The sequence below is a fragment of the Ovis canadensis genome, chromosome 25 (genome assembly GCF_042477335.2).
Source record: "Ovis canadensis isolate MfBH-ARS-UI-01 breed Bighorn chromosome 25, ARS-UI_OviCan_v2, whole genome shotgun sequence".
Classification (NCBI taxonomy): Eukaryota; Metazoa; Chordata; class Mammalia; order Artiodactyla; family Bovidae; genus Ovis; species Ovis canadensis.
The window spans coordinates 59,053,702-59,067,045 of record NC_091269.1 but is presented as its reverse complement, the minus strand read 5'-3'; the positions used below and the strand labels follow the sequence as shown (position 1 = coordinate 59,067,045).

Genomic DNA, 13,344 nt, shown 5'->3' with positions numbered 1-13,344 from the left:
AAATGTTCTAAATCTTAATTGGGATATTGGTTACATGAATATATATTTTTTCTATATTTGGGAAGTGATCTTTTTAATACAGGGAATTTATATTCTTTAGAAGTTAGGGACATTTTTCTAATAATTCCATCAAGTAAAAATAAAGGAGAAAATAAAACCAGGATTTCCCATTTAGGGGCATCACTATACCATATTGGTAAGATTCTTCCAGACAGTATGATCACAGTGTTGCATGAAAATCTGCCTGCAATGCAGGAGACTCAGGTTCGATCCCTGGATCAGGAAGATTCCCCTGGAGAAGGAAATGGCAACCTACTCCAGTATTCTTGCCTGGAACATCCCATGAACAGAGGAGCCTGGTGGGCTACAGTCCATGGGGTCACAAAAGGGTCAGACAAGACTGAGCAACTCAAGAAGAACAAATGTAAATAAAGACAGCTCCTTAGCTTATCTAGTATCTGATTATGCAGACAATTCGCTGGCCTGCTACCCGGAGCTTATCTGAGCATACGGTGAAATGAATCAGAGAGAAATACTAGGATGGAGAGAGGAGGTGCCATTTGGCGGGAGCTGTCGGCGTGTGAGGATCAGGCAGGAGCTTGTTCTCTCGTGACAAGAAACTGTCACAAACTGTGTAAGAAGGTTTTGTTAGAAGTTACAGACCCTTCTCCACCAAATAAGGTTCTTTTGTATGTGTGCACTCTCATACATACTCTCATCTTTTTTGTATATGGTTTTGGAGAGAATCACAAAACTCCTGAGGTTCATTTTTAGGGAAGCCAAGTTAAAAACAAAACAAGCCTGAATTTGAGAAAAAAAATTTCAATGAACCAAAACAATTTTACGATAAACACACCTGTTCATTTTATCATGAATTTAGCTTTCTTCAAGCAATATGATTAATCTAGTGCCACTGAGCATCCTCCAGACCTCCTGGTTAAGTACCGCTCCCGATTTCCTCACTGGTGACTACCATTCTCTGGGAGCTGCTGCTATAGTTATAATGAGAGGATGTACAGAATGTAACAAGTTGTAAAGTGTCTGTTGGTAACTGAATTCAGTGAGGTACTCAGATCCTGCTGCTGCTGCTGCTAAGTAGCTTCAGTCGTGTCTGACTCTGTGCGACCCCATAGATGGCAACCCACCAGGTTCCCCCGTCCCTGGGATTCTCCAGGCAAGAACACTGGAGTGGGTTGCCATTTCCTTCTCCAATGCATGAAAAGTGAAAGTGAAGTCGCTCAGCCGTGTCCGACTCAGCGACCCCATGGACTGCAGCCCACCAGGCTCCTCCGTCCATGTGATTTTCCAGGCAAGAGTACTGGAGTGGGGTGCCATTGCCTTCTCCGACTCAAATCCTAGAAATGAACAATATGACTCTCTGCCTTCCCTGATAATGAGTTGAAACACGACCACGTTCCTACATTTTCAATGCCTCTTTATCAAAAGACATGGTCGTCTGGAACTTGTCTAAACATAGGCTTATCTGAACTAAGCCATAGTCATGTATAACTATAATCAAGGAAATCATGTCATGTCTACAGTTTGTTAATGAAGGAGTAAGAAAAACATTAAGTTTGTGACCATAGCAGAAAAGCAGTTCCTCAGGTCCATGTCTCAGTACTTAGCACAGAGCCTGGAATGGAGCAGGGACTAAACGGAGAGAGGCTTAACCCTAATGACCTGCTGCATGCTGCCTCATTGCTAGATCATTTCTCTAGCGGCAAGAAAGGGAAAGACCAAAAAATGAGCGAACAATAAACTTCACAGAATTTTCTTAGGGAAAAAAAGTTTTAATTAATATATTTAGCACAGTTCTCTTTATAAAACATACTTATTTTAAAACCCCGAGCAAAAGCCCTGTCATTCATTTCCAAAGACAAATCATTTCAGTGCTCTTCCTTGAAGCGCCTGCATTTTCTTCCTCTGGTCTCAGAGAAGGACTGGGATGCATGCTTCAAGCTGCTGAGATAAAAATCCAGGAGGGAGAAGTCCTGCTGCAGTGGGTAGCTGTTCTCATCCAACACAAAGAGGCTCTGCACCTTCAGGACACAAGGTGCCCCACTACCCGCCAGCAAGGCATGGAGCAGGTCTGCGGCGACCATTCCGTAGGTGACATCAGAGGGAGGGGCTGCGGAAGAGGAAACACGTGGGTCTCTTAGTGTCCTTCCCGAGAGAACGGAAATGCTCACACATAAAGGGTTCATTGTTTCCCTTGGTTTCTCAAGTCCCAAAGCCACTGTAAATATCTATCCTTGCTCTTTCTAGCCATAGGTTACTCTATTATGATGAGGTCCAATTCCTGCTGTTCTGAAGAGAAAGCACGGGTTCAGACTGATGGTGTTTCCTATTATGGCACAGCCACCGGCTTCATAAAACAATACAGGAAAGAACTGAGATTCATCTTTTCCTAAATTAAGCTTGAAACAAAAAGGGTATGTCCACATCAGAAAAGAACTCTCAGGTTTATCTAGTCTATCTTATCATGGTTATACACACACATACTGTTTGTATAACAGAACCCTGAGTCAGTTACTTAATGAATATCAAAATCTTTTTAAAATATTTATTTATTTGTTTGTGCCAGGTCTTAGTTGCGGCAGGCAGGATCTTCGATCTTCACTGCAGGACCTTTAGTCGTGGCTGTGGGATCTAGCTCCCTGACCAAGGACCCTGTGTGTTGGGATTGTGGAGTCTTAGCCCCTGGACCACCAGGGATCTTAAGACCACAAGTCTTCCTGCCCCAAGATACAGATGGTGAGGATGAAGATGGAGGAAAATCCCTCTATTCCTGGGGAAGGGGCAGAAAACCACCTTGGATCAAGACCATCAGCAGTACCCTGAGGCTGGGATAGGGGTAGGACCACGCACAGATACTCAACAAAGACACAGGCAGAGCTCAGCTGCTATGGCAGGAGGGACAGGGCCTGTTAGAAAGCACCACATCCAAGAACCAGACACACGAAGAACCTGTGTAGGACCACAGCTAGACAAGAATCAAAGAGAATCACTCCTGCCCCTCTCTCTAGGCTGGGATGCAAAAATGACAACCAGTGGAGCCTGTGCCAAGAAGCTCTCTGAGGCCCGGGTGCAGGGTGAAGGATTGAAGCTGACAGTGGAGCAGGAATATTTGGAGGAAACTCTCTGGAAAACCATTCCCCACCATGAGCATGGATGATGCTAGATAATTTGAAGCCAGTGGTGACCTGAAGGTAACCAGAGCAATGAAAAACTCAAATCCAACTCATGGTCTGGCAAAATTAACTCTACTCTGCTGACGCCCACCCCCATTAAAAGTCGAAGAAAACAGGCACGCTCACTTTAGGTACAAATACTGTTCGCCTCAGTCTGTTCTGCTCTATAAGCAATGTTCACCATTTAAGCAAAAATGAAAGCCAGAAAAAATAACCCACTATTAAGAGGCAGAGCCATCCTTAAACGAGGTTAACTCATCTGCTTAGAGAGTCTAAGACTAAGGAGGGGAGGGTGGGGTTTGAGCATCTGACAAATGGATCATCTTTGTTGTCAGCTACTGATGATCAGCCACTGTTGCTGTGCCCATCATCAGAGCTGGGGTTCCTGAACACCCACATGACTGGCATCTGGACAGTCTTCATCTGTTTGTATAGCGCTGCACATTCATTCACTTAACTATTAAAAAACTAAGGTACTGGTGTTTCCCTCACCAAGGGGAAAGTTAGAATAAGAAGAGATTAGGTACCGACCTCTCTCTCTCCACGTGCTGAGACAGATGTAGAGCAAGTCTTACCTTCCAACTGACATAATCTTGTGTTTCTTTTTTTTTTTCATTGTACATATGAGAATTTTATTGATTAAAAAAATTTATTTTATATTGGAGTGTAGTTGATTTACAGTGTTGTGTTAGTTTCTGGTGTCCAGCAAAGTGAGGCAGTTACACGTACGCATACGTCTATTCATTTCCAGGTTCTTTTCCCACACAGCTTATTACAGAGTATCGAGTAGGGTTCCCTGTGCTGTGCAGTTGGTCCTCGCTGATTACTTATTTTATTTACAGTAGTCTGTATAGTCTTGCGTTTCACTCAAACTAAACTATCCTTCTGCTTATAAACTGACAGGAAAAGAAGTTAATTTAGAGTATAATGTTCCTTCTATTTTAATATACTATCTGTACTCCTGATATGAATGGTTTCACAGAGGACAACCTCTTGATGGCATGTTGATATCTTACCTATTACTCTGTTGAGCCAGTCAGGAGAAATGTTGAGAAGAATCTTCTCTATCAGCTTTGATCCCACATGGATGCAGACCTTATATTTTCCATCAACTATGGTCATTAAAGCTGGCCTGCAAAAGAGTAAACAGCTCAGGACCATCAAAAAGATTTTCAGTTAAAGAAATGTTTAAATGTAATATAATTTCAAAAATCAGTTTTATTAAAAAAATATCTATTTACTTATTTTGGCTGCACTGGGTCATTGTTGCTGTGCAAAGGCATTCTCTGCTTGCGGGGAGTAGGGGCCACTCTCGAGGTGTGGTGAGTGGGCTCCTCACTGCTACGGCTTCTCTTGTTTCGGGGCACGAGCTCTAGCACGTGCTGGCTTCAGTAATCACTACACGCAGGCTTAGTTGCCCCAAGGCATATGGGGTCTTCCCAGGCCAGGGACCAAACTGGTGTCCCTTGCATTACAAGGTGGATTCTTACCACTGAACCACCAGGGAAGCCCAAATCACTGGGTTTTTCTGCAGAGTTAATTTTAATTCCTAAAACAACACTAGCATGTCCTGAAATGCCCTAGAAATGAAGGGCTTTTATTTTAAAGAGTTTCAAGTAATAAATTAATAGATTTTATTTATCTCACATTCATTTTAAATTTTCAGATACTAATATAAGAGGACATAATTTTACCCTATTGTGAAAATTACTTTCAGAGATAAAATAAAGATGATAATCACATATTTCACAATCACAATTTCAAGTTATTTTTTCCCACTGGATTCTTTACCATAATAAACAAACTGTTGTGCATGTCACTAAATAAAGACAAAGAAGTAGAGACAAACCATGATACACTCTAAAGAACAATCAATATGAGCAAAATGACGTGAATAAAATTATTCTGCGTGCTCTTAAAGAAAGGGATACGCCCCTTTTAAAAATAAATTATCACAAGATAAACTGAACCGAATTTAGAAAGACATACCAGTGTAGGGGAATTCAGTGTAACCACTAAAACATGACTACTGATTTTCTCTCTAAAAACTTATTTTTCCCTTTATCCACATGATGATTCTAGGTGCTTTTACCTTTTTATAATCTTTCCCCAGGGTATCTCACTTCTCCCATTCTCTTTTTTAAATCTGGATGCGCCACGTGGCACCTGGGCCTTCAGTTCCCTGACGAGGGACTGAACCTGCCTCCCCGGCATGGGGAGCAGTCTTAACCACGGAACCTCCGGGGACGCCCCTCCTCCTCCATTCTCTATTTCAACAAATACGTACTCAAAATCTTGTACTATTCATATATACACTGGGTATACACTAGTGAACGAGAGAGATCTGCTTCCTTCACTCAAGGAACTTCAGAGTTTAGTGGTACAGAAAGACAGTTAAGGTTTTCAATATGGAGGCAAGATGCTTCGGTGGGGATAGACTAGGCTTTTCAACCAACGGTACAAGGACAACTGAATAAACGAATGAAGTTGGACTCCTACCTTATACCACATACAGAAATTAACTCAAAACAGATCATGAATCCGTATGTGAGAGCTAACTATAAAATTCTTGGAAGAAAATATAGGAGTAAGCCTCCGTGATATTGGCTTAGGAAGCATACTTTTCTTAGATACGATACCAAAAGCACATGCAACAAAAAAGAGAAACAGACAATAATAAAAAGTGACAGCAGGACATGGAGAAACTGCAACCCTCATTCACTGCTGGTAAAACTAAAACTGTGCAGCAGCTTCGGAAAACAGTTTGGCAGCTCCTCGAAAGGAATGAAAAGTTACCGCATCAACCTAGCAATTCTACTCCTGAGTGCATGCCCAAGAGAAATGAAAACATGGCCACACAAAAAGTTGTACATGAATGTTTGGAGCAGTATTATGTATAATAGCCAAAAAGTAGGCACACTCCAAACGTTCACCAATTGATGAAGGGATAGATAAAATGCAGTGTATCCATATGTTGTGGTTGGTTAGTCGTCAAGTTGTGTCCAACTCTTTAGCGACCCCAAGGACTAAGCCCACCAGGCTCCTCTGTCCATGAGATTTCCCAAGCAAGAATCCTGGAGTGGGTTGCCATTTCCTTCTCCAGGGATCTTCCCAACCCAGGGATCAAACGTGCATCTCCTGCACTGGCACGCAGGGACGCCCATAGTACCTGGGAATAAAACAAAATGAAGTGCTTGATATATGCTACAATATGGACGAACTTGGAAACATGTTAAAAAAGAAGCCAGTCATAAAAGACTGCACCCTGTATGATTATTTATATGAAACGTCCAAAGTAAGTACATCTGCAGAGCCAGAAATTTGACTAGTGGGTGCTCTAGGCTGGTGGGAAGGGAGAGTGAGAAGTGGCCACTTTGGGGGTGGGAGAGGTGAAGGTGATCTAAAATGGATTGTGGTAACAGCTGCACAAGCCTGTGAATATACTAAAGCCTTGGAATTTTACATTTTTGATGGGTTAATTTGATGGACTGTGAACTGTATCTCCATAAAGAGGTTTTTCAGAAGACTACGCAAGTAAATGACTCTGGGTGCACACACAGAGCCCTTCAACGGAGAACAAAGGAGGTGACTAAAAAAAGTCTCTCTGATGAAGGGCCCCTCAACTAAGACACGAACGAGTCAGCCTTGCGGGGTCAGGCAGGGGGAGAAGCAGGCGAGAAAGCCCTAAGGAGGAAAAAGTCAGAGCGCTAAAAACTGTACAGAAGGCTAGTATCAACCCAGAGATCAAGGCAGGGAGTGTGGCAGACGAGTGTGATGGCAAATGCAGAGTGTGATGGCAAATGCAGAGTGTGACGGGAAATTCCAGAAAGGTTCTAAAGGAAGGCAGTGGTTACTCTGTTGGCTGTGGAGAATGGACTTGGTGGAGACAAAGAGAGGAGGGGACCTTGCATCTGAATCCAACCTTCTTTTTCAGACAAGCAACTTCCAAAGTAAGAGCAAAGTTCATTTACTTATTCATAACAAACAGAAATATATGTAAAGAGAAATAAGGCTAATGGATTATCCTTCTATAAATTTTCTTATTTAAAGTATTCCATGATAACATGCTGAACATATCTGCATTTGGTTTTTAGATATTGTAGTATTTAGAAATAGAAAAGAGCATAAAACACTGATTGCTAATCTGCTATCCTTAACGTTTAGTGTGAAGATGAGAAAACTGAGGTGCAGAAAAGTTAAACATCTTACTAGCTTCTACAACTCAGGAGTTAGATCATATAATTAATTTTAACCTTTAAATTCCAATAATGAGTTAAGATGGGGAAATGAGTTTCTTATGAGCCATTTAGAACTTGGTTAAAAATTAAACCAAGCAAAATGTTTCTTTAGTATATCTGCTTAAAAACAATAAAATCTCCAATTACTGCTTTTTAAAAATTCCTGTTACGACTACTGGGCAATTTTTGCTTTCATAACTAGCCATTTCTCCATCACTCAGGAGGAAAAATTTATTCTCTTGGATTAGCTCGTTATTTTTCATCAGAAGCACTTGATATATGTAACTTTTTGGTCATTTCTAGTCCCATAATAATAAACATTTCCCACCTAGCTGGCCTGCTTAGCTGCCTTACCTATAGTACATTTTCTTCATCGTAAATGGCAAGCAGCTAAAACATTGTTTGTAGATCTTGTTCTCATCTGTTTGTAGTTCTGATCCACATTTTGCGCAGCCAGTGTATATAATGTTGGGAAGAGAAGAAAAAATACTCTTCAGAGAACTGCGAGCATTCAGAGCTATTTTCTGAACTGCTGTGATGGGAAACACGAGCTCTAAAATCTGGGCTTTGATTAGAATCACCCCTGTAAAAGATAAGCAAAAAGAAATATCATAAATTAGGAGGCCAAAACCATAACTCTAATTTACAAGCATGGTTAATTACATGGTTGATTCACAGTTACTTATAGTGAAGGACACTAAGGTCTTGGTCTTCTCTGCTCTCTTGCTAGACAAGCTCACTCACTTATGGCTTCAGCATTTACTCTGAAGTGTGAGGGGCCCTCTGCCTGTAGCTAAGAGGAGAGATGCATTTGGCTACCTTGGTTGAAAAGATGGATGTCTGTACCACAGAGGGCCCCAGAGGATCCTGCTCAGTTTCACTGCCAGGGACTGACTGTGTGCTGTGCTGTCCTTAGTCACTCAGTCGTGTCCGACTCTTTGCAACCCCATGGATTATAACCTGTCAGGCTCCTCTGTCCATGGGGATTCTCTAGGCAAGAACTCCCCATGGCAATTGGGTTGCCATGCCCTCCTCCAGGGGATCTTCTCAACCCAGGGATCGAACCCAGGTCTCCCTCGTTGCAGGTGGATTCGTTACCACCTGAGCCACCGGTAAAGCCCAAGAAAACTGGAGTAAGGGTAGCTCGTCCCTTCTTCAAAGGATCTTCCCAAATTGAACTAGGGAATTGAACTAGGGTCTCTTGCATTGCAGGCGGATTCTTTACCAGCTGAGCTACCAGGGAAGCCCACCAGGGACTGATTATAACAGCACAAGGTTTTTGTATGGTTTCCCAGTGGGGAGTACCTCTCCAGGGCTTGCAAGAATGCTCCCAATTCCCAGCCTCATGCCCCAAATGAAGTGAGGATATATCCTTTGTGCTATTAATCATCAAAACCATAGCCACCTAATTTGTTGTTGTCTATATGTTGTTTATTTTTATCATTATATCTAATTCTAGGCCTCTAACCCCAGCAAGTAGATGTTTTATGTAAAAGATATGTAACAGGAATTTCCTGGTCCTGTGGTTAAGACTGCCTTGCTATGAGGAGGGTGCGGGTTTGATCCCTGGTTGAGTTGACTCATTGGAAAAGACTTTGATGCTGGGAAGGATTGGGGGCAGGAGAAGAAGGGGACGACAGACGATGAGATGGCTGGATGGCATCACTGACTCAATGGATGTGAATCTGAGTGAACTCCGGGAGTTGGTAATGGACAGGGAGTCCTGGCGTGCTGCGATTCATGGGGTCGCAGAGTCGGACACGACTGAGTGACTGGACTGAACTGAACTGAACTGAGGAGCTAGGATCCCATATGCCTTGTGGCCAAAAAACCAAAGCAATGTTGTAACAAATTCAATAAAGACTTAAAATACAAAAGATTGTTAAAACAAAAAAAAAGGGTTGACTCTTCTGTGACACCAACATAAATGCAGCCCCTCTACTGCCTGCGGCATTCTCCCTGCAGTGACCATCCTCATAAGCCCGTGAGGCTTCAGAGGTGGGGGCAGGAGGGACACAGAGACGGGAAGCAGGATTAGACACATCCATGGCACAACAGCGCTGCCCAAGGTCTCACCGGTTAGCATCAGTCTAGAGGCTTCTGTGGCCACTCACTCCCATGTTTGAAAGTTGTATCGAATTTTTGTTTGATGATGTAAAAAATGTGTAAATTTTCTACTATCTGTGTTTATTTTCCAGAAATATTATTAAATTAAATTAACTGTTAGTACTAAAACAGAGCGTGACCCTATGGGGCCCTCCCTCCCAGGTACAAATTCCTTTCTGTCCTCATGTCTTGTTTCTAAGAAACAGGCTTCATTCAGCCCCCTTGACCTTCCAAGTTCCAATTCAGTTACGAATCTGGGAAGGGAGGGAATCGAAGAAGAAGTCAAGAACGAACAGTATACCAGTGGGGCAGGGTCCTCCTCATAAAATATATATAACAGTATCTTTGAGATCTTCTGCAGGAACTAAGGCCCCCACCCAGCTGGAGGATGGTAACTTCAGGCTAAAAAGCACAAGATTCCTGGAACATTATCCTGTGACCTTACCACCAACCAATCTGAAGAAAGCCACACCCTTTCACATCCCAAATATTGCCCATAAAAACTTCTCCCTGAAAACCATCGGGGACTTAGGAGTTTTTGAGCATGAGTTGCTCATTCTCCCTGCTTGGCCCTTCAGTAAACCTTTTTCTGCTCTAAACTCTGACATTCCGGTTCATTAGCCCTCACTGTGTGTCCAGCACATGAACTTACATTTGGTTAAAGCTAATAATAAATGTTTCCATGTAGAAGTGGGTATATGGAGTTCTCTGAGAATAAATCTCTGTAATTCAATTAAAAAGTGGGGTTTTGTTTTTTAATTTTCTGGGCCAGGACTGAGCTCTTTAAGCTGTGAAGTCTGACACTAACTTGAAGTAGGCAGCATCCAAACTGAATTGATACAACACCCAGTTGGTGTTCAGAGTTGGAGAACTGGCTGTTGACGTGGAAAACAACAACAAACCATCCATCTGATGTCACAAGTGTTGTGCGTGAAAACAGCTGACACCAGAAGCAACTAAAAACCAAACAAAATGTAGGAAACAGCAACTGTCAGGACATTAGATATCAGGCAACAAAGGACAGCGATCCCTAAGAGATGAGACGCAAAAGATGTAAGCCTAGTAACTGCCCCAGCTTACAGACAAGCGTTTACTGGCTACAGTGCAGGAAAGGAGGCCCAGGCAGAGCCTGGTGGTTTCCCTGAACTGACCGCAGACACAGCTGGAGTCTGGAAGGCTAATATGGCTAGAGATATCAGAGTTGGTTATGAGACAAGACAAAGGGGAACTCTGGAGAACTGCAGAGGGTACCCCCCGCCTGAAGAATTCAACTGAATACTGACCAATATATGTAACCAGAGGGCAAGAAAAGAACCATCCAAAAGTACTGGACAATCCCTGAAGCTTGCACAGAGATAGGAATAGTGTCTTCCCCCACCAGCTGGAGGGGAAAATCTAATAATCCATAAGGTATTCAGCAGAGAACTTAGAAGTTATACTTACAGAAAAATTCATGGCACTAAACTCCTACATTGGGAAAAAACATCTCAGTTACCTCCATTTCCACCCTAAGGAATGTGAAAAAAGAGAAAGAAACCCAAGAAAGCAGAAGAAAGGAAAAAAAAAAGATCAGAGCAGAAATCAATGGACTAGAAAATAGAAAAAATAATGAATACAAAAGGTAGTTATATGAGCAGATTAATAAAACTGGTAAAACTCCAGCTGATGATCAGTCAAAAAAAAGAGAGAGAAGGCACAAATTAGCAATATCAGGTAATACCAGTATCACTACAAATTCTACATATATTAAAAGGGATAGTAAGAAAATACTATAACTTCATGCCAACAAACTTTTGTTGTTGTTGTGCCAACAACCTAGATGAAATGAACAAACTTCTTGAAAGATACAAACGATCAAAGCGCACTTAAGAAGAAACAAGTAACTGGAATAGCCCTGTATCTATTAAAGAAATTGAATTTGTAGTTAAAAACCTTCCAATAAAGAAAACTTCAGGCCCAGAGAGGCCTGAAGGAGTTCTGCCAAACATGTATGGAAGAATTTAATCTAATTCCAAATAAACTCTTCTAGAAAACTGAAGAGGCTCCTCCGTCCATGGGATTCTCCGGGCAAGAATACTGGAGTGGGTTGCCATTTCCTTCTCCAGGGGGATCTTCCTGACCCAGGGATTGAACCCGGGTCTCCCACATTGCAGGCAGATGCTTTAGCCTCTGAGCCACCAGGGAAGGGATGACTGAAGAGGAGACACTACTCGTCGACTCATTCTATGAGCAGTGCTCTAACGCCAAAACCAGAAAGAGACACAAGGAGACTGCAGACAAATATCCACCGTGATACAGACACAAAGCTTCTTATTAACAGGTATCAGCAGTAATTCTCTGGGCTTCCCGGGTGTCTCAGTGGTAAAGAATACGACTCCCAATGCAGCAGACACAGGTTTGATCCCTGGGTCGGGAAGATCCCCTGGAGAAGGAAGTGGCAACCCACTCCAGTATTCTTGCCTGGGAAATCCCATGGACAGAGGAGCCTGGTGGGCTACAATCCATCAGTTGCGAAGAGTGTGACATGACTTAGTGACTAAACAACAAGGGCAACAAAAAGCAAGAATTCCCTGGCGGCCCAGTGGTCAGAACCTAGCACTTTCACTACTGGAGCACAGGTCCAGTCCCTGGTCAGGGAACTACCCTACAAGCTGGATGCAAAAAAAAAAAAAAAAAAAATTAAAGCTTTTTTTGATGTGGATTATTTTTAAAGTGTTTATTAAATTTGTTACAATATTGCTTCTGGTTTGCATCTTGTTTTTTTGGCCTCAAGTTCAGTTCAGTGCAGTCACTCAGTCGTGTCTGACTCTTTGCGACCCCATGAATCCCAGTACACCAGGCCTCCCTGTCCATCACCAGCTCCCGGAGTTCACTCAAACTCACGTCCATCAAGTCCGTGATGCCATCCAGCCATCTCATTCTCTGTCGTCCCCTTCTCCTCCTGCCCCCAATCCCTCCCAGCATCAGAGTCTTTTCCAATGAGTCAACTCTTCTCATGAGGTGGCCAAAGTACTGGAGCTTCAGCTTTAGCATCATTCCTTCCACAGAAATCCCAGGGCTGATCTCCTTCAGAATGGACTGGTTGGACCTCCTTGCAGTCCAAGGGACTCTCAAGAGTCTTCTCCAACACCACAGTTCAAAAGCAGCAATTCTTCGGTGCTCAGCCTTCTTCACAGTCTAACTCTCACATCCATACATGACCACAGGAAAAACCATAGCCTTGACTAGACGGACCTTAGTCGACAAAGTAATGTTTCTGCTTTTGAATATGCTGTCTAGGTTGGTCATAACTTTTCTTCCAAGGAGCAAGCGTCTCAAAACAAGTGGAATTTTAGCTCTCTGACCAGGGACTGAACACAAACTCCCTGCCTTAGAAAGGTGACGTCTTAACCACTGGACCACCAGGTTAAGTCCCCCAAAAGAAGAATTTTTACCCAGAATATAAAGAACTCTCAAAACTCAATAAAACAACGAAGCCAACTTTTTCTTGGTAAAGCAAAAGATTTCAATTGACACTTCATTAGAGAAGATATACAGGTGGCAATTCAGTACATAAAAGATGTTCAACGCCACCAGCCAATAAGTAAACGCAAGCTGAGAGTATGGTGACCCGTCGCTACACACCTACCGGAATGAACGGAATGAAGAAGAATATACCAAATGCTGAGGCGGGTGCGGAAAAACAGAGCTCCTACGCTGCTGGTGGAAATGCAAAGCGGGACAACTGCTTTGGGAAACAGGCAGTTTATTTTTATTTTTTTGGCAGTTTCTTTACCAGCTAAACATAAGCCTGCCATATAATCCAGCTA

General features: G+C 42.7%; 1 protein-coding gene across 21 annotated transcripts in view; it reads right to left on the bottom strand.

The window, feature by feature from the left end:
• Positions 1-1,769: 1,769 nt before the first annotated feature.
• SHLD2 (shieldin complex subunit 2) overlaps positions 1,770-13,344 on the bottom strand; it is a 102,198-nt gene continuing 90,623 nt past the window's right edge. For all 21 annotated transcript variants that reach the window (XM_069572364.1, XM_069572359.1, XM_069572357.1 and 18 more), the window contains 3 exons: positions 7,784-8,012; positions 4,208-4,323; positions 1,770-2,128 (listed from right to left, as the gene is read on the bottom strand). In XM_069572364.1, coding sequence (XP_069428465.1) covers positions 1,887-2,128; positions 4,208-4,323; positions 7,784-8,012 — 587 coding nt within the window. In that variant the 3' untranslated portion in view covers positions 1,770-1,886. The remainder of the gene's footprint in view (positions 2,129-4,207; positions 4,324-7,783; positions 8,013-13,344) is intronic.